The sequence below is a fragment of the Labeo rohita genome, chromosome 24 (assembly GCF_022985175.1).
Source record: "Labeo rohita strain BAU-BD-2019 chromosome 24, IGBB_LRoh.1.0, whole genome shotgun sequence".
NCBI classification, from domain to species: domain Eukaryota; kingdom Metazoa; phylum Chordata; class Actinopteri; order Cypriniformes; family Cyprinidae; genus Labeo; species Labeo rohita.
Genome location: NC_066892.1, coordinates 16,515,517 through 16,542,631, shown reverse-complemented (window position 1 = coordinate 16,542,631; position 27,115 = coordinate 16,515,517). Strand labels below are relative to the sequence as shown.

At 36.4% G+C, this 27,115-nt stretch overlaps 1 protein-coding gene across 5 annotated transcripts in view; it reads left to right on the top strand.

Annotated features, from left to right (window-relative positions):
• The window catches only part of mllt10 (MLLT10 histone lysine methyltransferase DOT1L cofactor), a 60,436-nt gene extending 33,321 nt beyond the window's left edge, over positions 1-27,115 (top strand). For 2 of the 5 annotated variants that reach the window (XM_051098771.1, XM_051098768.1), the window contains 11 exons: positions 3,139-3,311; positions 10,381-10,495; positions 13,248-13,320; positions 14,677-14,849; positions 18,714-18,905; positions 19,181-19,254; positions 19,560-19,900; positions 21,449-21,472; positions 21,824-21,914; positions 22,372-22,599; positions 25,415-27,115. In XM_051098771.1, the coding sequence (XP_050954728.1) occupies positions 3,139-3,311; positions 10,381-10,495; positions 13,248-13,320; positions 14,677-14,849; positions 18,714-18,905; positions 19,181-19,254; positions 19,560-19,900; positions 21,449-21,472; positions 21,824-21,914; positions 22,372-22,599; positions 25,415-25,462 (1,532 nt within the window). In that variant the 3' untranslated portion in view covers positions 25,463-27,115. Of the gene's footprint in view, positions 1-3,138; positions 3,312-10,380; positions 10,496-13,247; positions 13,321-14,676; positions 14,850-18,713; positions 18,906-19,180; positions 19,313-19,559; positions 19,901-21,448; positions 21,473-21,823; positions 21,915-22,371; positions 22,600-25,414 lie in introns of those variants that run through there. The other 3 variants (XM_051098770.1, XM_051098769.1, XM_051098772.1) reach the window with 3 other exon arrangements.

The following is a 27,115-nucleotide window of genomic DNA, read 5'->3' as shown; positions in this document are numbered from 1 at the left end:
GGTGAGACAGATGAGCGCAGTGTATTGCAAGGCCTGGAATGATCCTGTACAACTTTTAAATCCTGAACAGATTTTAAAACACTAGGTTTGCCCAGCAGAACTGGGCATTATGCACTAAATGACTGACGATCACACACTTCCAGACTTTGAAGTTCTTTCCAACACAACAAACTCACGTGGAAACACACCTTGTTGCTAGGAGATTCATGACAAATGTTTCTGTGAAATGTCAACTTTGACTACCCAATATCTGCAGGCTGGTTCTGACTTTCAGGAACTAGCGTTGACTCCTCCAGATGGCAAATCGGGGCAAAATTTGAGTAGTTTTGGAGCTGCATTTTCCTTTTCATTGCCCTGCGTCTTGCATTCTTAAATGCAAAAATGGGTTACAGTATATGCATATGATTTTCTTTTCCTTTTTGAACGCAAGTCAACATTTGGACCCCATTCAGTTTCATTATATGGACACAAAACATTGGGACATTTTTCAGAATATCTTTTGTGTTCCACAGAAGAACACAAGAGAAAGTAATAGTTGAAATTAAATAGTTGACCCTGTTCAAAAGTTTACATACGTTTGATTCTTAATACTGTGTTGTTATCTGAATGATTCACAGCTGTGGGTTTTTTTGTTTAGTGGTAATTGTTCATGAGTCCCTTGTTTGTCCTGAACAGTTAAACTGCCTGCTGTTCTACAGAAAAATCCTTCAGGTCTCACAAGTTAATTGGTTTTTCAGTATTTTTGTGTGTTTGAACCCTTTCCAACAATGACTGTAAGATTTTGAAATCCATCTTTTTACACTGACTACAACTGAGGGCCTATGCAACTATTATAGAAGGTTCAAACGCTCACTGATGCTCCACAAGAAAAAACGATGCATTAAGAGCCAGGGGTGAAAACTTTTGGACAGAATGAAGATGTGTGCATTTTTCTTTCTTTGCCTAAATATCATATTTTTTTTTTCATTTAGTACTGCGCTACAGAAGATACTTGCATGTTTCCCAGAAGACAAATAAGTTACATTTACCCTGTTCTTAAAAGGCTCTTAATGCGTTGTTTTTCCTTCTGAAGCATCAGTGAGCATTTGAACCTTCTGTAATGGTTACATATGAGTCCCTCAGTTGTCCTCAATGTGAAAGATGGATCTCAAAATCATACAGTCATTGTTGAAAAGGGTTCAAATACACAAAAAGCTGAAAAAACACAGAATTTATGGGACCTGAAGGATTTTTCAGAAGACAGTTTAACTGTTCAGGGGACCATAAACAACTATCACTAAACAAAAAAAAGTGTATGTAAACTTTTTTTTTTTTTTTTTTTTTTAAATATTATTTTCTCTTGTGGGCTATATGTAAACATCTTTTATGTGAAATATCTTATTCAGCTCAGTACTAAATAAAAAATAACATTTTATTTTGTATGATCCCTCTTATTTTGGTAAAATAATTAACATTTTGCAGATTCTGCAAGATGTATGTAAACTTTTGACTTCAAATGTTGGTTTGGAACAACCTGGTGCAAATAATGACAGATTTAAATTTTTGGTTGAACTATCCCTTAAAGCCTAGATTTATTACTCGGGATGAAACTATGCAGCCATCCTGTTCGTTTAAATAAACATTCATGAGCAATGCATGCATTTGCTGCATTAACTGCAGCCACACGCTATAACTTATCCTCGCTTTCAATCTGCGCGTTTTAGAAACGACTGTTCGCTTTTGATTGAACATATCTTAAAGCTAGTAACCCAACGCGAAACACTTCAAGACATCGATCACTGCTCAAGATACCGCATTTAAATTAAAAACATCTGCCACGTCAAAGGCCTAAATATGTTCTGGCGGCGTGCAACAATACCTCGAATCAGTGCCTGCTTTCTTCTCGTCGTCCGTAAGGAAAGTGCCGAGGATCCTTATCAGTTTCTGAGCCTCGTCATTAACCTCCCTCTGAACTCGCATGGATTTTCTGCTGAGAGAGGAGACAGGGGTTTGACTTGAAATGCTGGCTAATCTAATTTGAAATTTCCCCTCTCTTCCCCTGATTTGATAAGGGGGGTTTCAGGAGGAGATGTTAAGTCCTGATCGATCGGGCCCGTTCGATCAGCACCAGATAACAGGATCTTTGTCCTTGCTTTGTTTGGTCGCTCATGTCTTGTAACCTCTAATCAAACGCTCCGTTGGTTGACCTTTTCTGAAATGTTAATTATTAACCAGATTACCAGATCAACACAATGTTTTAAAGATTAATCTAATCATTAATGAGGCAAGTTAGCCGTTGGTATTCACAAATTGGGATTAAATGGAATACCGTGACATGGTGATGTCTAAGCTTCCTTTCTCTGTTTCATATGTTGGGAGCTCGGTGCTTGGTACTGTAAATGCTTCACGTGGTACTTCTCCGCCCAACAATGTTTCCTTGTTTCACTAGTGAATGTAGACTGCCGCGAGCCATTCATTCCTTTGTGTGGCAAGGGGGCCTCTCTCGTTGCTGCAATGGGTCAGCCTGGGCCATCAGCTGGGTTTATTTGAGATGGTGGTAAGGGAGGAGGGAGAGAGAAAAGGGGAAAAAAAATCAATAAAACAACAGCAACAACAAACAGCGTGCATGTCATGAACCTCCGCATAAATATGAATGGGCCGCACTCCTCCCCAGCTCCGGCTGAAAAGCCCTCAGTCATTTTTACAGAAGAAATAGTGAGTCGTCAGATTCAAGGAACAGTTTTCTGGGTCACCGGGAGGCCGGTGCAGAGTGCATGTTGAGAGGACTCCGAAATGCTTTGTTGCTCGCTCTCGATGTCTGCTGTGATGAGGGCCTGGTCAGACAGGCCATTCAAAGTCCACAAAGTTCATCTTAGGGGCAGAGGGAAAGATAGATGGATAACCAGTAAAGGTATATTGGAGGACAGAGGTTGCCCTTCCAGCTATTAAAACTTTGCTTTTACCACTAGATTACAGGTCATAACCTGCGTTGATTTGTTTCACATCCCCCAGTTGCTATGCCAGATCTCCTGCTGATAAACAAGACAATGTTATTTTTTGACTCGGTGGGAATCAAACGAGAGTGTTTGGCTTGGTGATTATCATGGAAAATGTGCTGTTTTCCTTTAATCATTTGCTGTAATTGCGGTCTTTTTGCAGGTTCGTACCCCAGCAGTAGTGATGTAGCCTGCCCGTTGCCCAGTGCGGTGTTTGGAGTGTCTCTGTCCGGATCCAACTCCGAGTTACCCGCTCATCAGTCAGTGGTCACTTCCATGCCCACTCTCACCTCACTGCCCCCGACCACCCCGTTTACCAGCACCTCATCCACACATGTGAGTGTTTAATGGATCTTATTACGTGTTCATGCTCAGTGCTCACTATATGTTTATGTATATGCTTGTTAGGTTTTTCAGTACAGATTTGATTTGGTTTCGGTGAAATGGGCAAATGATTATGTGACCCTGGACCACAAAATCAGTAATAAGTAGCACGGGTATATTTGTAGCAATAGCCAAAAATACATTGTATGGGTCAAAATTATCGATTTTTCTTTTATGCCAAAAGTCATTGGGATATTTTCCAAGAAGATATTTTGTAAATTTCCTACCTTAAATATATCAAAATGTAATTTTTGATTGGTAATATGCATTTGCTAAGAACTTAATTTGGACAACTTTAAAGGTAATTTTTCCTCTTCTTTTTGCACCCTTAGATTCCAGATTTCCAAGTAGTTGTATCTCAGCCAAATATCCTGTCCTAACAAACCATGCATCAATGGAAAGCTTATTTTATTTTAGCTTTCAGTGTATATATCCATCAGTATATGTATAAATCTTAATTTCCAAAAATTGTCCCTTATGACTGGTATTGTGGTCCATGGTCACATGTTAGAAAGATTACAATTATTCTAATCATTAAAATGTGACTCCAGGGTAACTTAAATCTTTATATGAGGTGTTTTCACTTTGATTAAAGTTGAAAACAATTTCAATTAAGAGATTCAGTTGCGAAAATGTCACAGTTCAAAGGTTTGAGGTAGATTTTTTTTTTTTTTGTAAAGAAATGGTGTTTTATTTACCAAGGATGCATTAAATTGGTCAAAAGTGACAGTAAAGAAATGTAAGTATTTGCATTTTAAATAAACGCTATTTATTTAAAATTTCTGTTCAGCAGAGAAGCCTGAAAGCTATGTATATCACTATTTCCACAAAGTATTAAGCAGCATAACTGTTTTAAAATTCAGTTATTGAAAAGGAGTGTTTTCTTGAGCACAAAATCAACATATTGGAATGATTTCTGAAGGATCATGTGACACTGAAACTGGAGTAATGATGCTGAAAATTCAGCATTGCCATCACATGATTAAATTATTTGAAATTGTAATAATATTTCAAAATATTACATTTTTTGTGTTTCTGAATACATAAAAGCACTTTTGGTAAATGTTAACGACTTTTTTTTTTTTTTTTTAAACATTTAAAAATCTTACCAACGCCAGATGTTGGAACAGTGTTGTGTTTGGGACATTCTATAGAATTGGTGCAGACTGCTGTCCCACAACCAAAAAACTCATTTAAAAAGCACTTAAGTGTTGAAATCTTAGATGTTTACTAAGATCAGGAAATATTTGTGTGTCACTCGCTCTTATAGCTACATGGTGAGTAGATAGTTCCCATCATTTTGAGGTAAATGTGTTCAAATGTATGAAAAATCTGTGTGAATGTCACTACCGAACACCATTTTTCTGTATTTAAACACTCTTTTTTGGGAGTTATTCCATAACGTTTAGTTTCTATGTGTGTTGATTAGCATCTTTGAGCTAGGTTCAAAGTATTTAAAATTGTTACTACTGAAACAGTCACGACCGAAACATGGGATGTTTTGACTGAAGTACTGAATTAATACTACAAAATATGACACACGCCATAAATTACACTTGAAATGTTGTTACAAATGTAATTGTTATTGATTTACTTCTGGAAAAAAATGTGATAATTGCAAAACAATATATATTTGCAATGTAAATGTAAGCAAAATCTTAACAGGTCAATATAACCCCTCTAATTAAATTATATATTACTGTGTTTAGGTAAGGACAAATTTTGTCAAATTTTCAAATATTCCAAAACCTTCTGAAAATACAATGAGAATTGACTGCACGGTTACTAGAAATGTGTATTACACTTTTATTATTTTTTTTATTTATTTATATTTTTTTTTTTGGAAAAAGACTTTTTTTTTTTTTTTTTTTTTTAAGATGTTTCCAAAACTTTGGACGATTTTTGTAGAATGGCCCATATCTGAAAAAAAAAAATCCATTCCTAGATTTTATTTTTAAAAAAAAGAAAAGCAACATCTGCAAAGAAAAATTGTTCTGCTAATCGCACAGAGCTTTCAGCTCACACATATCCTTTATACATCATCTCTCGCAAAATTAACCAATTAAATAGAATTATACTCCTCTTCTTTGTACTGTGTGCTAATTTGCTCCAGTTTTATCAAGATAAATGCTGTTTGAGCATGTTCATGGCACAAATAGTAATTAACTCCTAAAAGGCTCAGATGTAAACGTTGGGTGCAGCTATTTATGTGTTAAGTAACTCGTATTTTTCTTCGTGACAGGATTTTTTTCTTTCTACAGAACAAATGAATTTGCTTCGCAAGTGCCAGGGTTTGTGCTAATGCAATATTTATATAATTGCAGCAGTATATTAACAGTATGAGGGAGGCCGTCTTAGGGCCGCAATGGTACATAACTTGTCAGTGTGATAAGTAAAGTTTGTCACATTAGACCTAATTTTTCAGCTCTTGAAAGACAGTGTTTTAAGTCATTTAGGGTATTTATGACTAGGCTGCTTAAATATATGGTCTTAACGGATGAACGTCAGGGTGTTTCGATTGTGTCTGCATTAGCTAGTCAGAGCAGTATGTGTGGTCAAATAAACAGAACGACATTGTGGGAAAAGTACTGTAATTGGCTTTATATTTGCTACACTTATTATTTGATCTTTGAATCAGTATTATACATTCCAGTCAAAAGAACAGTAAGATTTATTTTTTTTAGTGTTTTTTAAAGAAATCTTTTCTGCTCACCAAGCCTGCATTTATTTCATCCAAAGTACAGCAAAAACAGTACAATTTTGAAATTATTTTTACTATTTCAAATACTTGTTTTTAATTTGAATATATTTTAAAATCTAATTTATTCCGGTGATCAAAGCTACATTTTCTTCACTCTTCAGTGTCACGTGATCCTTGAGAAATCATTCTAATATGCTGATTTGCTGTGCAAGAAACTTTCATATATATATATATATATATAATTTTTTTTTTTTTGAGTAATTAATTTTTTGGGGAAAGAAACGATAGAAATTAATACTTTTATTTAGCAAGGATACTAAAGGCTGTTCTTCTGAACTTTCTATTCATCAAAGAAACCTGAAAAAATTATTCTCAGCTGTTTTTGACATAATGATAAATGTTTTTGAGCAGCAATTCAAACTATTATAATGATTTATGAAGGAACATGTGTTTGGAGTAATGATGCTAAAAATTCAGCTTTGAAATCACAGGAATAAATTACATTTGAAAATACATTCAAATAGAAAGCAATTATTTTAAATAGTAAAAATATTACTGTAAAAATTGTACTGTTTTTGCTGTTTTGGATCAAATAAATGCAGGCTTGGTGAGCAGAAGAAACTTCTTTAAAAACATTAAAAATCTTACTGTCCAAAAACGTTTGGCTGGTAGTGTTTCTTTTGAGGTTTTAGATATTTTAAAATGTAATTTATTCCTCTGATGGCAAAGCTGAATTGTCAGCAGCCATTACTCTTTAGTCTTTAGTGTCACGTTCTCATATACTGACTTGCTGCTTAAGAAACATTTCTTATGTATGTTTAAAAGTTTTTGCTGCTAATTATTTAGTTTAAACTGTGATGCATTTTTCTTGATTATTTGATGAATAGAAAATTTGCTAGAAATGTATGTATAGATGTATAATGTTACAAAAATTGTGGATAAATACCTTGGTGAATCAGTGACTTTAGAGCCGCTTCCGCACACGGACGCACTACTGCATGTGTTAAGATGACAGTAATAAAGTAAAGTCATTCTTACAGGCTCCCAGCGCAGCTCCAAATGGGCCCTTTGGAAGCGCACTAGAGACTGAGCACCGTCTCTGCCGCTCTCCTGAGCATCTTTGTCTTGACTTGCGCTGCTGTAGCAACCGGTCGTTTCCAGGCAACAGGGCTTTGTTTGTGCAGATCTGCCCTCTCTGCAGGCAGGGTGGCCTTACATTAGGAGATGAAGTAGACCCACTGATGGCCTTAATGCTGCAGGGCTCCCGGCGGTCCAACCCCTCCTAACGCATGCTTGCAAATATCCCCCATTAGTCCTAAGCTGCATGGCGTAGGAGAGTTAATACAATGAGCTTTTTTCTTCAGGTTGTAGTTAGAAGATCAATAAACGGGGGAAGTTTTTAGGAATTGAATTCGTTTTTTATCACACATAATCTGTGCAAACAATCATCCTCCGTCAGCATGACTGTCCATGAGATGATGCATTTTTTTTTTTTTTAGTTCTTCCTCTCCATCCCTAACTCCTTTTGTGGATTAAAGAATGGTTGGAGGAAAAAAATTCAGTGGTTGCAAGCAGGGCAGCGGTGACCTTCGACCCCAGCGCACACCCCCTAGGCCCACCTCTGTCCCACTCTTCGTTAACCTCCACAATGGTGCTGAGAGCCCTAAGCCTCAAACAATCCGGCTGTCCCTCATTTCCCTGTGCGGGCGCATTGAGCCAGCTCGCTGACGGGATGAGGGCTGACAGGCTGGACAGAGAGCTGTGTAGTGGGATGAGGGGCTCTCTTCATACTGGTCATGCTCCCTCCTCTCTCCACACGGCCTGAAAGAGGAGTCTGAGGAATGGGGAGGGCCTGCGGGGCTGTGAGGGGCCTGGGGAATGTAGGATATCACTTTTTATTTTTTTTAGTTGACATGGGTTTTTTTTTTTTTTTATAATAGCTAAGGCAGTTCAAATTCAATGTCACGTTTGGGATTAAAGTTCCTTTTGCTTCTTGTCTTAGGGCTATAAATCACATTTTTACTTTCTTTAGTTCTTGGTACTAGATCTATAGAAGAAGCATGTTTTCAAGGTTGGTTTAAATGTTGGCATTGTATGGTTGTCTGTTCACTGGTTATTTGTAGGAGTGATTTTCACCAAATGTTTCAGTCTAGTATGGTCAGAAATCCTTAGGTTAGACATGAAGACATTATTCCATAGTAACAGTGAGAAATCCAATACATTCTAATTATTATATTTCCTGTTCGGATCAGATAAGGCCTTGATGCACATAAAGCAAGTAAAGGAAAAGGAAAGAATTTATTGATTTCATCAAAATAAGCATTGAGAAAAGGGACTGAATCTTAGTGCATAACTGTATGTTTTTGTCCAAGGCTATATTTATTTGATGGACAGTACAGTAAAAACAGTAATATTGTGACATTTATTACAATTTAAATGAGCTGTTTTTTTATTTTTAATTTTAATATATTTTAAAATGTAATTTATTTCTGTGATGGCAAAGCTTTAGAGTCACATGATTTTTCAGAAATCATTTTATGATGCTGCATTGGTGTTTAAGATGTGAAACATTTTTTTCAAGATTTTTTTTTTGATGAATATGATGTTCAAAAGAACACCAATTATTTGAAACAGAAAGCTTTTATAATGAATAAATGTTTTTACTGTCACTTTTGATCAATATACTGCACCCTCGATGAATAAATGGTAGTGTAGTCTGTAAAATGAAATAAATATGAGTAATCATGTATATTTTAGTGCTTTAAAACGATTAATCGTGATTAAGCGCATCTAAAATAGGTTTTTGTTTACATAATGTATGTGTGTATACTTTGTATACTTATTATGTGTATATATAAATACACACATACAGTATATATTTTGAAAATATTTACGTGTGTGTGTGTGTATATACATTTTGTTCATATAATCAATACTAATATGTAAACATATTTAATATCTAAACATAACATTGATTTTTAATGTGTTGTTTTTTTTTTTTTTTTTTTTTTTTTTTTTTTTTTTTTTTTTAAGAATTCTTATGTGCTCATCAAGGCTGCATTTACTTGATCAAAAATATAGGAAAAATATATAATATTGTGAAATATTATTCCAGTTTAAAATAATGGTGTTCTATATTCAAATATTTTAAAATATAATTTATTCCTGTGATGCAGTGCTAAATTTTTATCAGCCATTACGTTAGTTTTCAGTGTCACATGCTTCTTCAAGATCATTCTAATATGCTAATTAATTACTGTTATTGTCAATGTTGGAAACAGTTGTGCTGCTTAATATTTTTTTTTTTTTTTTTTTTTTCAGGATTCTTGATGAATAAAAGGTTAAAAAGAACAGCATTTATTCAAAATATAAATCTTTTCTAATAATATCAGTCTTTGCTATCATTTATCAATTTAACACATCCTTGGTGAATAAAAGTAATAAAATTTTACTGACCCCAAACTTTTAGATGGTAGTTTATATTGTTACAAAAGATTTCTATTTCTGTTCTTTTCAAATTTTTATTTGTTAAAGAATCCTGGAAAAAAAAAATCACAGGTTCTAATAAAATATTAAGCAGCACAACTGTTTTCAACATTGATAATAAATCAGCATATTATGTAATGATGCGAAAAATTCAGCTTTTCATCACAGGAATAAATGACATTTTAAAATATATATATAAATACATTTTTTTTTCTGTATTTTTTGTTCAAATAAGTGCAGCCTTGATGAGCGTAAGAAATGTCTTTAAACCATTAAAAATCTTGCTGATCCCAAACTTTTGAGCGCCAGTGTGTGTATATATAATATATGTAAAAATACACAGTACACACACATATATTATGTAAACTAATCTTTTATTTTGGATGCGATAACTTGTTTGACAGTACTAATTTGAGTAAAAATACTTCTTTTCACAACAATTCCCTGCTACCACAACATTCTTCAACAGCAAAAGTGTTATTTAAGTGCAAATCATGTGAACGTTTGTGTGGTTTTCCCCCATGCACCAAGTTTGTTGTCGCACATATGCTTCTACCTCAGAAGCAACACCGCAACCAATCCCCAACCATTATTAGGGAAATGGCTTAATTGGATTAAATAATTAGCTGCAGGAGCACATGGTCTGTATAGTGTTCAGGGCTGTGGATCTGCTGTTGCAGGCTCAGCCAATTCTCCTGGCTCACAGGAAATACAGCTGACATGGTGTTTTATCATCCAGCTCTTTGGCCCAACACATTCATACACATGCGGAGACGCATACTTATGCTCAGTGTTTTGTAGTCTAACTCTCTTTCTTGTGTGTTTCTTCCTCAGTCAAACTCACTACCGGGATCCTTTAACTTGGCGCCATCCCATATGTTCGGAAACAGGCTGAATCCGAATTCCGCCATGGCTGCACTGATCGCCCAGTCCGAGGGCTCCCCGGCAGGTGAGAAACGCAGACGAGGAAACACGCTGATCTTGAGCCGGTACCTCCCACTGGCACAGGATTACCTTCTCAAATCCTTTCCTCCTGCTTCCTGCGCTCTCTTCTCCCGTTTCTCCTCATCCTCCCATTCTTTCTCCGCTCGCCTGTGCATATGGAATGTGTGGTCAGCTGTATCCCCCCCCCAACCTCCTCAGGTCGCAGAGAGAGGGAGAGGCAGAGAACAAAACTCCCCGGGACAGAAAGCTGAAAGTGTGCATACCTGTTAAATGAAGCATGCTACCACTCAAACATTTCATTAATCTGCACAATGACCGCAGTGATGACACAGAGGGGATTGCCCTGGGTTTAGGAGGCAGGCTTACCTTACACTCAGCCTCTCCCTCCTTCTTCCCTCTGTCCCGGACCACTCAACACTTTCCCTGGACCCTGCTTAAACCCTGGGGGTCTCAGGCATGAGCGAATGGGCTTGCAGGACCCTGTCGTGGGGGTTGGGGTGGGGACCGGTTGAAAGCAAGAGAGGGACAGGAAAAAAGGGGAACACAGCCTTTGAGGAATAATGGATCAGTCATGCCCTCCTCCTCAAACAGAGGTCAGGGGGTCATTTGACTAACAATAGGAGGAAGAACACCCGTCCTTAAAAAGACCACCGCTCGAGACTAGAAAGCTTGCTTGCTCTTAGCATATGCCCAGCTCTTGTCTGGCATTTTACACACTACCAGTCAAAAGTTTTTGAACAGTAGCATTTTTAATGTTTTTAACAAATTCTTTCTGCTCATCAAGCCTGCATTTATTTAATCCAAAATACAGCAAAAAGAGTAATATTGTGAATTATTTTTACTATTTAAAATAACCGTTTCTATTTGAATATATTTTATATTTATATCTTTAATCAAAGTTACATTTTCAGCATGATTTTTGTAAGAATGTAAAAATATAAAAATATAAAAAATTGCACTGTTGCGCTGTACTTTGGATCAAATAAGTGCAAGCTTGGTGAGCAGAAGAGACTTCTTTATAAAAAAATCTTATTGTTCAAAAACTGGTAGTGTATTTTTTTTTTTGAGGTTGATGATTTGGCTTATGTTTGGACTTATTCCAGACTCCAGACAGTAAGAATCTATCTATCTGTCTGTCTATCTATATATGTAGATATAGATATATATCTGATTTCTATGTGAATATGTTTAAAAAAATGCCATTTGTGATCACTTTGTGATCAAAGGTAAATTTTCAGCATCATTACTCCAGTCTTCAGTGTCAAAAGTGACAGAAAATGTATAAATCAAATTAGTGCTATTCATATATATCTGCTATAAATGCTATTTATAAATCTGTATATTTATAATATTTATTAATTTATTATTGATGATTTGGCTTGTATTAGGACTTTTGGATATTATTCCCTCCATTCAGTAGTTTTTTTTTTTCTTTTTCTTTTTTTTTTAAGAATGTAATTCTTTTATTGAGCAAGGATACATTATATTAAAATTATAAGATTATAAAAAATTGTATTTCAAATAAATTCATCAAAGAAAAAAATGTGTCACAGTTTCCACAAAAATATCAATGAGAACAACTGTTTTTAACATGAATAGATATACTCAGAAATATTTCTATACTCAGAATGATTTCTGAAAGATCATGTGACACTGAAAACTGTAGAAATGGCTACTGACAAGTCAGCTTTGGCATCACAGGAATAATTGATTTTAGAATTTAAATAATAATTATATAGAATTTTACTGCATTTTTGATCAAATAAATGTAGCCTTGGAGAGCATAAGAGACTGCTTTGAACGGTGGTGTGTATTCACACGCACGCTCACACATCCTATCATGCTATATACATCAGCTCCTGGCCACCCTTTTGTCTAGATATTAGCATTGGTCAATTAAAAAAAAAACCCTAAATATATTTAATGGGATCAGTAAGGCTGTGACCCAAGGCTTGTTTGCTTTAGCAAAGTACTTGTGCTTTCCTCTCAACACTGGTCACCTGTTGCTCCTCATAGGTTTCCACTGTGTCGTTCAGTTCTTGTTCATCTTTTTTTTTTATTTTGTAAAGTGATACCCGATGCTTTCGGGTCCAGTCTGCTCTGCAGCCCCGGGGCTGATCCAGGGTCAGGCAAGAGGTCAGCACCATAATAAGTCAGTCCAGACCTTGGGCGGCTCGTACTGATGTGCCCACACCCCCACTGGAGCCAGCCTGTGCTCGAGGTGGTAGTGGGCTGGAAAGTGTTAAAAAGAACAAGACGGGGTGAAAAAGGAAAAGAAGGGGGGAAGGAAGAACGGAGGAAGAGAAAAATGGGATTGGCTAACTGTGACTAGAGGGGGGTGGGGAGACCAAAAAAAAGAGAGAGAGAGCTAGAGAGAGAGAAAAAGGAGGGGAGGGAGGGGGTTGCGCTTGGCGAGGCGCATATGTGATTCATTACTTTCACTGCAGAAAATGAAAAGCAGTGTCTGGCATGGGGCCTGCAGGCAGGGTGATGGGAGCCTCCACAGGGAAGAAAGAGCTGAAGGGAGGGGGAGAGAGAAAGAGAGGTGACTCGGTGACACACTCAGTGGTGTCAGTGTGCAAGCTGAGCCGCCAGAGAGACCACTCTGCCGCCCCTAGATGGATTTATATGAGGAAGATCTGATGGCTACCAGGCTCGCTTCGTATCGAGCCGCCCGTCCCTGCGTTTCCCAAACCGCTTCAACGCCTACGTCTTCACGCCGGCTCCTTATCGACTGCTTTCTGTTTACCTTTCAGATCAGGAGCTCGGAGACGGAGCTCTCGGCTTCTCCAGAAGAGGAAACTCACCAAAGACAAACCTCTCCCCTCGGTAAGTCCTATTTACATTCCAGAGCTAGACTTCCCCTCCTCCAGGCTCCGAGATTTCGCTCGCCTTCCCTCCCTCCCCCACAGAAAACACTCATTCACTCACTCCGTTTCCTCCCTTGCGCGCTCACCTTCCGAACAGCAGGCATTTCGAGCACTCAGCTGTTGTCCATATCGCAGTTACAAACCGGCTTCAGAGTTCGACGTGGCGACGATGTTTCTTTCTGCATTCGAAGACATTGCATTCGCTTTTTGCGCTGTGATTGAGGATATAAAACGGATTTATGCTGAAATACGTTTATACTGTGCAAAAATGCCTTCGGGATATATGTTTGGTTGAAAAGGTATGTTGATTTTATTTCGATCGCTTCTGTTACTTTAATTGCTGCTTAGTAAATTGAATGTACGGATATTGATGTTAATATAAACCAATATTATTTTCAAAAGCTGTATTTGACTTTTCAGCTCAATTTTGTCTTTTTTTTTTTTAGTCACAATGCAAGTTTGAGAAATGCATTTAGCATAATATCGCTAAACTGAGCTTGTCAGTGTGTTTGCATAGCTGCATTTTCAGTACTGAATGCACATGAAGCTGTTTACGCTAAATGCATTTTTGATTGTTTTTATGTAAAAGTGCTAGACGGACGTGTTTGCCTGCTCACATCTTGCATCTTTTGCACAGTCTTGCACATGACATGATTTTAAAAACACGTTGCTTATGTTAAAAATGTCAGCTAAAAAAAAAAAAAAAAAAAAAAAAAAAAAAGCATTATTTTCCAATTCCACTGGCCTGCGACTGTTTTTAAATGTAAAATACGCATTCTTTATGAATAGGCCGTAAAGGTCTATGAATCTCATTCAGAAGAGTTTTGCACCATCTTCAGAGTAACTGCGAATATCTGTACCGGAGCAGCCAAGCAGGGTGATATGGCTTCGAAGTCCTGTGCTGGAGATTTATTGCCTTGTGGAGCAGATCTCAGCCCAGCCGTAATTACCCCAGAGATAGATTCGCGTTCGCCCGAGAGCCCTGATGTAGAGCCCAGAGCTGGATGCATTCATAATAACACAGATCGCTGTCTGTCCAAACAAGAGCGTACTGAGATTTATGGTGTCAGAGAGGCAGGCCCAGGCTCTCTCTCACTTGGACGAGCTGTGAACTCTATTTGGCTTTGCTGAGCGGCGCGTCTGCCTCTCAAGGCAGGACGCCAGACCAGGAGTTCAACTGTGTTAATATAGCAGCATTCTAGTGTGTGTTTGTAAGCGAACACTGATTAACTTGAGTTGTACCACTGAACAGATCTGATATGCATTTCTGTCTGTTGTTTGATAAACTTATGTGCGTATATATGTCTGACTTTAGGTCTCCGTTAAGTGGGATTCATATCCGGTATGACTCGTCAGGACCGTTGGTTCCAGGGCTCGGATCCGGTTCGGATACGATGCCCCCGGTGGCCACCAGCATCGACCAGCTGCTGGATCGGCAATGGAATGAAGGACAGCAGTTCCTCCTACAACAGGGCTCACAAGGAGATGGTGAGAGGCTTTCTTATACACATACGATGATGCATGTTGCTTCCGTATGCAATTTTGAACCTTAACACTCAAGCGAAGAGCTATTTGGCCACGTGTTGTCTTGCTGTGGATGTTGTTGAACCATAAGGTCATGCGAGTTGTAATGATGGCTGATGGTACTGTTGTGTTGTGAACATACAGTCAAACCAAAACTTATTCAGACATCTTTAACATTTCTCACATTATTATTATTATTCACTATAGTTTAGAAAACTATAGAACTCACTGTATCAGAACAAGTTGATCTTGATAATGTCAGATAAGAAAGGTTTGTAATGGATTACAAAATCAGAAATTTAGGTAACTGTTAGTATGACAATATTTACTATAAATACTTTGACCAATTTCCAAGCAATGCTTAATTTTGTTCAGTCTGTGGTGTAAAAATGTCACATTAGCAGTTAAAGAAAAACACTTAAGCAAAACATAGTCAGGTCGAAGTGTCTGAATAATTTTTGATCCCATTTGAACAGTTTTACTGTTAGTCCACTGTATGAAGGATTTTTGGGTATTATATGTCACAGTTTACTTTATATTGCTATCCTTACTTACATAAATTAACTATAGTGTCCTGCACCCACTAGTGCAAAAAATATCAGAAATTATAGCTGGTGTCTGAATAATTTTTGGTTTGACTGTAAGCCTGCAGTAGTGTTACTTTTTTGTCATCTATATTTTTAACTTAGCCCTGTCAGATGTCTTAATTGTTAAGTAGTCAATGTTAATCGGTTTTTGTTAGTCAAGTTTTATTTTTTATATATATATATATATATATATATATATATATATATATATATATATATATATATATATATATATATATATATATATATATATATATATATATATATATATATATATATATATATATATATATATATATATATATATATATATATATATATACATATATATGTATATATGTATATATGTATATGTGTGTGTGTATATATATATATATATATATATATATATATATATATATATATATATATATATATATATATATATATATAAAATGTGTATATATATAATTTTTTTTTTTTTATGAAGTTGTGATAAATTGAGAAATGACAGTAGACACACATACGTTACAGAAAAATCAACAAACAACAAACAGAACAACAATCAATAGCAACTTACTTCAATAGCAAAGATAAATATATGAATAAACAATGTTTCCACAGTCGATATATAGAGAAAAAAAGTAAAAGAGATAGATCAGAAAATGGTAGTTTATATTTGTTTTTTCTTTAAATAATTAAATAAGTAATAGCAATGATATTATTAATATATTATTGTAATCCAATTTGTACAGAAATTTTATAAATATACCTTATTTATGCTAAGTCATTACAAGTGTATATAAAGTTCAACCGCTATTTAGTTATTCAAGTTTATTATTTCATAAATAATAAACTTGAATGGGCATTTTAGTCAGTCAAAACAGTTTATATTTTATTCATCATCTAGTCACATGCAGTTGTGATGATAATGATTATTTTGCCCATTATTAGTGATTGTTGTCATTTGAGAAATTTGCATTGCACAAAAAGGAAGCTGTTGTTTGTGCCATCCAATAAATGGGTTATGTGGATTGTAATGTTGGGAACGAAAAAAAAAAAATCTAGTCTATCCACGTTATTTTTCCTGTAAGAGCGGATGCAGCAATTTGTAAATATTCAAGTCTGGCTTCTGGTCTCATCCGCTTCCAGCTGTTTTCAGCTGTACAAAACAGCTAGTTTTGCTGCTTGATATTTAAATTGGTGTGTTTTACTATCTTATTTTAGTGTATTATCTTAATTATAAACACACTGGTTTGTAGTGCAGTTTTACCGTTTACACTGCACATTGTTATTCTGCTAATTATTTCAATATAGCGGCTAATGAACCAGAAGTCTCGCCCATATGCTTACTTCCGTGTTGAAGAATAAGGTGGATATTTTTTTTTTTCTCCTTTCTATGTTGAAATAGTAATGGTTACTGTTTGAAGAAGTTGGTGTCATCTCATCATGTTGTCTTAGTCATGGAAACAAGGTTGACACGTTTCATCATAGTTTTCATTATATAAAATTAACACTATGCTGCACAGTTTTTTGTCAGCTAATAAAGGTTGTGGTGGTGTTTTTATTGATTCATACTTAGGATAGGTAGCAATGCTTGGATTAAGCTTTGCTTAACTCATCTCTCAAATGACTGCTGCAGCCCTGATGTCAAAACCTGGAAGCCAAATTCGCTATAATCTTCTCTTCAATGTAAATTATACACACCTATACAGGGATAGTTCACCCCAAAATGAAAATTCTGTCATTAATTACTCACTTTCATGTCGTTCCAAACCTGTAAGACCTTTGTTGATCTTTGAAACACAAATTAAGATATTTTTGATTAAATTAAAGAGCCCTGCAATGCAACTCAAACTTTCCCAGGCCCAGAAACGTAGTATGGACATCGGTAAAACAGTCCATGTGACATCAGTGGTGCAGAATTGCTGAAAAAAGTTACTTTTGATTTCTTTGTAGCTTCGTAAAATTACGGTTGAACCACTACTGTCACATGGACTGTTTTAAAGATGTTTTTACTACGTTTCTGGGCCTGTAAATATTTCAGTTACATTGCCGTTTATGCAGGGTCAGAAAGCTCTCAGATTTCATTGAAAATATCTTAATTTGTGTTCTTACAGGTTTGGAATGACATTAGGGTGAGCAATTAATGACAGAATTTTCATTTTTGGGTGAACTATCGCTTTACGTTTGTTATACATCAATATGTATAACTATCAACAAGTTATGTTTACCACAGACCTTATTTTGCAGACCTTATTGTAAAATCCCTTGGAAAAATCTTGAGGGAACGAATAAGACTTCTGGGTTTTGACGTGTTGAGCAAAAAAAAGTAAATGAAAAAGCATTGTAGTGACTTTTAATTTGCATGTAAAATTAGTGAATTCCTGTTATAATAATTTCATAGTCTAGCTAAGAAGGTTTAGAGATTTGCTAAAGAAGCTTGTATCGATATAAAAAGGCATTTTAAATTAATTTTCTCATTAGTATGCTAAAAGCCTTTACTAATTATGGTCATTGTAAATTGGCTCAACTTGTGAAAATTGTTACATTTTATATTCAGTGTAATTCATCTATTTTAATCTCAGGGTGCATGATGATAAAGCTGGATAAAGCTGTATTTTATTTAAAGTACAAATAATTACTCACATCATAAATATTATTTTACTGCACGTCAATCAAATAATATGCCTGTTTGAAGCCTGTAATTACCACCGTCCCCATAATGTGAGTAATTGATGTATTGGTTAATACCACAGTAATTATGAGCTTCATTACCTGTGTTTTGTCTCGTGTAGTTTCACGATCAGCTAGCGAGGAGGTAGTAGCGAATCTCTCAGTAGCAGCGGGTCGGTTTATAGTGTCACGATCGTGTGAATGAGCAGCAGCTGTTTCTGTTATGATAGAGGCTTTTCTGGCGACGGGGGGAAGTCTGACAAACGCATGGAGCAGGAAGCGGTAGGACGGTTGTTTCTGTTCACCACTGATATGAGACCAGTTGTGCGGTTTTGCTGACACTGCATCTGGTTTACATTTCGCTCAGGGTTGCTGGCCCCTGATCTGTGCCGCGTGATTTTTTTCCAAGAGCGGAAGTCTGTCGTTGTAGTTCCTTCTGGAGGTCTCGAACCACACGTGTGCCGATGTAGTTTTCACGCTTGTGGTATCGGGTTCGCTGCTTCTCAAAGACTTCATCTCTGTGGTTTGTAACCACCCCTATTTCGCTGTCAAATCTTAATGCTTATGTTTGTGCTTTTATGTCCAGTTCTAGGAATGCTGAAGTCCCTGCACCAGCTGCAGGTGGAAAACCGGCGCCTGGAGGAACAGATCCGAACTCTCACTATGAAGAAGGAACGACTGCAGCTCTTGAGCGCTCAGCTCTCTGTGCCTTTCACCCCCGCGAGCACCACGGCCACCACTGCCTCCTCTCCTCTGTACCCCAGCAACACTCACGCAGGTTAGACACACGCGCTACCTTCTGCCTCTCGTCTACCCGTACAGTTTTCACACACTCCATCTGGACCGTCACAGTCTAATCCCACCCCAAACACCTCCCCACCCCACCCCGATCCACATATTCACACATACACGCACACGAGCCCACCTCTCACCTCCCCGTCCGACCCCCTTCCTCCCCCTCTGTTCTGCTCACGGAGCCTCCTCTCCCAGCTCAACTCTAGCTAATCTGGTCTCCACATTCATGTCAAGTTGCAAAATCTCTCTCTCCTCCAGACATGCTGCACAGCAAGAGCATTCAGCTAGGCAGCAGTGTTTTAACAGAGTCCTCTCAACCCTTGCCCACTCAGGTAACTTCCTCTACCCCTGCTCTGCAGATGCCATCTGCTGGGACTGAGCACCTCTTTAGTTGAGTCAAGTGTTATATTATGTATATCTGTACATAGTCGAGTGTGTTGCAGTGGTGTGATGGTGTAGTGCGTAATTGCATCTTAATGACAGATTCATGGGATAATTGGTGGCTGTGTGGTGTTTAAATGATTTGCAGCTTAAATCTGATTGGACAGGTACAGGAGGCGCCTCTCTCACGTTGACCTCTCTTTTCTCTCTCTCTCTCACGCTCTTGTGCTTTCTCTATTCTTTCTCTTTCTTTCAGGATCCCCTGTCTGGTGGCCATAGCAGCGGAAGTAGCACGTCCTCTCTCTCCACCCCTCCGTCTGCGGCCCACAGTCCCCCCCAGCAGCAGGTGAACGGAGTCGGCATGGCCGGGGTGGCCGTCCAGCCTGGCAATGCCAACTCGTCCCTGCCTGCCATAACCGGGGTGACTGGTCTGATGGGCGCTCTGCAGGGGAACCACCTGGCCATAAGTGGCTTCGTGGGCGCCCTAAACGGAGTGATCCAAACCTCCCCCGGCCTGGCCCAGAATAGCAGCCCCCTGCCCCATCCCTCAGCAGCTACCAGCGCATCCCTGCCCATGTCCAACAGTCTCAGTAACAGGTACAAACTTGCACTTGCCGCCTTAGACATTACACTGAGAGTCCTTTTTGTTGAGTCCTTTGGGAAGCACTGGTTGAAGATCCATAGTTCAGGGTTGTGATCGCATATTTTGGATTAGTAATAAACTGGCATGTGATGATGATGAAGATGTGGAATTGTGGGTACATTTTAGAAAAACTGCCAAGAAATTGCCCAGGTCCTATTTTACCCCCAGAGCAAATAAGAAACAAAATATATTTGTTTGTATATGTTATAACTATGGAAGCCCATTTCTGCCACTGAATAAAACATTTAAGAAAGGTAATTGCGACTATCTCACATTTGTCTTTTTTTTTTTTCTTAGAATTGTGAGATATAAACTTGCAATTGCAAGTTATAAAATAAGAATTGTGAGATATAAACTTCCAGTTCTGACCTTTTTTCTCAGTATTGTGAGAGATAAACTTGCAATTGTGATTATTTTATTTTTTTCTTCAGAATCACAATTCTGACTTTTTTTCTCAGAATTGCACGATTATATCTTGCAGTTGTGACTTTTTCTCAAAACTGCAGGTATATCTCACAATTGTGTTTTTCTCAGATGTGCAAGTTTAGATCTTGCATTTGACTTTTTTTTTTCTCAGAATTGAGTTTATATCTCACAATTGTGACACTTTTTTTCTCAGAATTGAGAGTTTATATCGCAATTTTCTTTTATCTTACAATTGTTTATATCTCGCAATTGTGACTTTTTTTCCTAAGAACTAGGACTTTATATCTTGCGATTCTGATTTTATAACATGCAGTTGCAAATTAAGTCAGAATTGTGCAATATAAACTTGCAATTCTACGAAGATGTTAGTCTTTTTTTCCCCCCTCAGAATTGGACTTTGTAACTTGAGAGTTTATATCTTACAATTCTGAGAAAAAAGTGAGATACAAAAATCTGCATTTGCGTAAAAAGTTACAATTACAAGTTTTTATTTAGCAATTCTGACAGTTGATTACTTCTCACAATTGTGAGTTTAAATCACTCAATTCTGAAAAAAAGTCAGATTTGCAAGATGTAAATTTTTTTTATTCAGTGGTTGGAATGGGCTTCCATATATGTTCCATATATATTCCATAACACATTAATTTGATCAGTGAAACAGTAATTTTGTGAAATATTAAGTATATCTTGAAAGTTTTGTATTTTAATATAAAATGTAATTTATTCCTGTGATAGCCAAGCAAAATTTTCTGCTGCCATTACTCCAGTTTTCAGTGTCACATGTCTTACATTTCTAGTTAAAAACAGTTTTGCTGCTTAAATCGTGCTGACTTTTTAACTTTTGAATATTTTATGCTGCTGTTTAAAATATAAGGAAAATATGTATTAATAGTGCATTTATATATTACATTTTTACATTTTAATTAAACATTTTCTTTCATGTATTCTTTTATTTTTATTTTGGGGTGAAATTTTAATGAGATTCATCCATACTGCTTGGCACTGTCTGATGCATTCATATTTTTTTCATCTTTTCTGCTTCCCGATCTCTCTTTTGCTTGTGCTTTGGAATGCAGCAGCATGACCACTGCGAAAACCAGGTGAGGATTGGCTTGCCTTGCTTTTTTTTTTTTTTTCTTTTTTTTTTTCTCTTCTTTTTTTTCTCCACTCTTTCATTTTGTTTCACTACCTGTGTGCTCTGCGCCTGTACGTCTGCCTCTGAAACAAAATTGTGTACTTAAGATTGAACCGCTGATGTTTTCGAAGCAAGTTCCAGCACAAACAGCCCACCCTTGGTCAAGAACAGGACCATTAGTTATGATTACAGTCTCTTTACTTTAGTATACAGAGGGGTTTTATTTTATATGTAATAGTTTTGTGTGTCCACGGCCAAATAGTTTTTGAAATGCTGAAAATTCAGTTTGCTTATGCGGGCTTGTGTGTATTTGCAGTGCGGCAAGACTTTTCAGCGACCAGCACAGGCAGATCCTTCTCCATCAGCACCAACTTCAGCAGCTTGTCAACTCCCAGCAGTTCACACCGGTAAGAGAAGCACCAACACACACACTCCGTTACACAGCCACAGAATCTAGAGTCCGTTTGAGGATTCACAATTGTTCATGTGACTTAAAACATAAAGAGAGTCCACACAGCAGCTTATTTTGGCCATGATCCTTGTTATTAGTCAAGATGATGCTGTCTGAATGATATGTAATGTTACATTTAGGGATGAATAAGTCTGAAATAATAGAATATATGCATGTTTGCTTATATGAATCCTATAAAACACCTTATCTTTTAACAATTCAGTGCAACAAATCTCTCATATGTCTTCCTCAGAAGTGTTTATTTTAGCATCCTGGCAGCTTGGGATTGCAATTTTAAGGAAACTCTTGCCACTATTCTGTGCAATATGCATCATACGGTCCGTGGGCAGTCTGTGGGTGTGCCGTCTTTGTCTAGACATCTCATCATACTCTGTTTGTCTGTCTGTGTTTAGGAACAGCAGCAGGCTCTGCTCTATCAGTTAATGCAACAACAACAACAGCAGCAGCAGCAGCAGCAGCAGCAGCAGCAGCAGAATGACATACAGCTACAGCAGCTGCCAATCAACAGCCTCCTGCCTGCCACGCAGCCAGCCATCACTACAAACCCCTTCCTCGCCATGCACAACGACAGCAACACTCCTAAAACTGGAGTTAGTACTGCAACTATCAAACAAACAAAAGTATTAAAATACTCATGGATTCACTTTTAAATAATTTGTGTGTGAATGTGTATATATTACCACAATTATTTTATATATATATATATTTATATTTATATTTATTTATATATAATATAAATTAATATGAATATATAATTGTGATTTATATATTTTAGAAATATTTTTAAATAATTATAATGTAACTATTATTATAGGTATTGTAAATATTTTACTTTTATAATTTTTTCTTTTTAATGATATATATGCATACAGTCATGGCCAATACTGGCACCCTTGCAGTTCTGTCAGAAAGTGCAACACTTCTCTTTTTGTTCCATTTGCAGATGTTTTGGTATTAACATGTTTATTGTTTTTGTTTGCACTGCAACAACACAAAAAAACAGAAGAAAAGTCTAACTTGATCAAATTTCACACAGATCTCAAAAATGGACTGGACACAATTATTGGCACCATGTCAAAATTGTAAGACATAATTGCTTTTCAAGTATGTGATGCTCCTGTAATTTGTATTTAGACACACCTGTGGCACGTAACAGGTGTGGGCAATATAGTAATCACACTTGCAACCAGTTAAAATGGAGAAAAGTTGACTCAGCCTTTGTGTTGTGTGTCACACTGAGCATGGAAAAAAGAAAGAAGTGTAAAGAGTTGTCTGTGGATTTGAGAGAAAAAAATTGTGGAAAAACATGGACAATTTTAAGGCTACAAGTCCATCTCCAGTGATCTTAATGTTCTTGTGTCCACTGTGCGCAATATCAAGAGGTTTACAGCCTATGGCACTATAGCTAACCTCCCTGGACATGGACAGAAGAGCAAAATTAATGAAAAATTACAACGGAGGATTGTTTGAATGGTGGATAAAGAACCCTGATTAACTTCCAAACAAATTCAAGCTGATCTGCAGACACAGGGTACAACAGTGTCAGCTCGCACTATCTGTCGCCATCTGAATAACAAGGGATGCTATGGTAAGAGACCCAGGAGGACACCACTGCTGACACCATGGCGTAAAAAAGCAAGACTGGAGTTTTCCGAAACTCATGTGACAAAACCACAATCCTTCTGGGAGAACGTACTGTGGACAGATGAGACAAAAGTAGAGGTTTTTGGTAAAGGACATCATGGCACTGTTTACAGAAAAAGAAATGAGGGCTTCAAAGAAAAGAACACAGTCCCTGCAGTCAAACATGGTGGAGGTTCAAAGAAGTTTTGGGGTTGCTTTGCTGCTTCTGGCACTGGATGCCTTGACTGTGTGAATGGTATCATGAAATCTAATGATTACCAAAGAATTTTGGGGCGCAACACAGTGGCCAGTGTCAGAAAGCTGCATCTCCTCCAGAGTGTCATGGGTCTTCCAGCAGGACAATGACCTGAAGTACTTCAAAAAGCACTCAGAAATGGTTACAAACAAAGCGCTGGAGAGTTCTGAAATGGACAGCAATCTGAATCCCATAGAACAGCAGTTGGGAGTGGTCCAAAATTCCAGTAGAGAGGTGTAAGAAATTCATTCATGGTTACAGAAAGTGACTGGTTTCAGTTGTTTTTTCCAAAGAGGGTGCTACCAAATATTCATTTAAGGGTGCCAATAATTTTGTCCAGTGCATTGTTTGCATTCTGTGTGGAATTGCATCAGATTTGTCCTTTATTCTCAGTTTTTTTGTGGTGTTCCTATGCAAACAAAAATAAATAAATAAACATGTGAGTACCAAAAGATTTGCAACTGCAACAATTTTCTGAGAGAAGGGTTGCATTTTCTGACAGAATTGCAAGGGTGCTGATATTTTTGGCCATGACTGTGTGTATACAATTTTTTCATATATACATAAATATATGTTAATATGCATTGTATTTTATTAATGTAATACATTTACAATAAGAAAAAAAAAATATATAAATATTTGTCATTTTATATAATATTAATATAGTAAAATAAATGTATTAAAATAAAATATAGAATTATATTAATATATATATATATATATATATATGAAATAATGATTATATAATTGTGGTAATATCTATTTTAGAAATATTTATAATTAATTTAGTTAATTTTATAATTTAGTCACTTAAGTAATTTATATGTGTGTATGTGTATATATCAATTATGTTTATATAAATGCATATTAATATGAATATATAATTGTGGTAATATACATTTTAGAAATATTTAAAATTATAATTTTTGTTATTATTATTATTATTATTATTATTATTATTATCATTATTATAGTTATTGTGGTATAGTAATGAAATGTTCTAATACAATTTTGTCATATATAATGAATCGTGGTATTATATAAATTAAATATAATAAATATATTTAATGTAATTGTGGTAATGTTTTATATAATTTTATTAGAATTGTAAATTTATTACATTTAATTAAATGTTAGAATACAACAGTTTTTATACTTAAAAAAATACAATTCTATACTTTTTCATGTAATTTTTTAAAATATTTTTTTAAATATATATTATACATATATAATTATAAATTATATATATAATTTTCCATATTATTAATATAGAAATATAAATATATTAAAATAAAATATAGAATTGTTAATGTATATTATTAATATTCATATTTTTTATTATAATAATTCTAATTACATTTTTATTTTTATATACAGATGTTATTATATTACTATATAATGACTATAATATTGTATCATATTTTGTTGTATTATAATTTATTGTATATTTTTGTATTAATAAAAAAAGGTTTGTGTTCATTATGAAAGAGATTTATACATTTTTGTATTGATTTTGAGGATCACTGAAATTGAAATTGTGCTTGTGTTTTCTTCAGAGACTCGGGGAGAAGGCTGTGTCTGTGACAGGACAGGAGAAGACCTGATGTAGAAAACAACATTTCGGAGGAGTTCTGCCTCATGGATCCCTCTCATCTGCCCACCCCAAGAGGCTTGCAATCTGAGCAGCAAGACCAGAACATTCACCCACCGCACGAAACCCTCACCAGCACCAGCCTTGATATGTACACACATTTGCCAGGTTTGATGCCCATCTGGCAAACAACATGCTGCACTGAGTTTGAGTAAATCACTTGCTGTAAACGTACTGGATCCCATGGGGGCCAAAAGACAGGCTCACACACATACGTGCACGCACACACACACACGGTCTCTCTCTCTCACCCTGCCAGTGTGCTGAAAATGACACGCTGGTGCGAGTCGCTGTGGGCGGAAAGTGTAGTTCGCGTAGATCGAGGTCTCAGATGGGGATTGTAAGACGGAGATGCTTCTGGATGAACAGTATCTGCTCACCGCTGTTACCTCTCTATACCCCTTTAAAAAGAAACACTTCACGATAATCTCAATAAAAACCTGTCGTATTTGTCAGTCTGTGTCAAATATTTCAACGCTGAAGCGATCAGACATTTGTGCACCATGAAGGCCTTCTCTGCATCCTGATCTTGAGCTTCCCCTGTGTGAGGAGGCGTCCCAAAGGTCCACAAACTCTCTCAATGACCCTGCTGCACTCTTTGAAGAGCAACTACCTCTCAAGCCAGGACACACAGACCAGGCCCTGATCCCAAGTGCCTGGCCCCGATCTCCAAGCTGTCAGCGAGGGGCCGCGCGCTGAAAAAAATCCTTCCCTTTTTATTATTTCCTCCAGTCGATCCATTTTTTTTGTGAAATGAATTAATACCAATCGGCGTCGCTCAGGCAATACCAGTTCAGAGAGTCCCAGAGATCTCTGCCTGTACAGTGACTACACTGAAAAAAAACAAAAATTATTTCGAATGTTTGTGCTGCATTGATTATTTTTGAAGCCAACTTTCTATTGTTCCTTTTTTATTTATTTGCATTCGTGGATATTGGGCGCAAGGTAATATATTCTAACGCTCAACTCGCAAGATGTTTTTATACTACTGTACAAAATTCTCAGCTCTTTTGAGTCTTGTAAACATTTTGATGAACATGTCTGGTGTTTGAAGTTATAAAAAAAAAAGAAAAAAAAAAGAAAAAAGCCTACTTGATAATTTTGTGGTCTTGTAAATAAGCCTGTTTTTCCCTTTTTCCCTTTTGTTGCTATGTAAATCTACAGATGCATATTGGATTAAGAATAAGCTGTCAGAATAAATAAGATTTAGTTTAGCACACTTTTACCTCTTTTCTGTTGTAAATAAATATTTGTGATTCACTTAGTGGTGTGAAGGACTGTTTCGAAGCACTGTCAGTGTGTTCAGATCTTTTTCAACAGGCTCTCCACAAGACTGGTGACTGGATAAAGTGTATTAATTTATTTTTGTATGTGCAGGGACTTTTTTTTTTTTGCACCGTTTTATTGATGTGGTTTTATACGTTATAGATGTGGTATGTCCACGTTCTCATGTATCTGTACAGAAATTATGCAAAATCTCTAAAGTTTGTATTTAAAACATCAAAAGTGAAACCACACGAGTCCTGCTTCATATTGAGAAATTCTGAACACTGAGATTGTAGTGTTGCGCTTTTTTCAGTGATAAATTAAAATCTGTTTATTACAA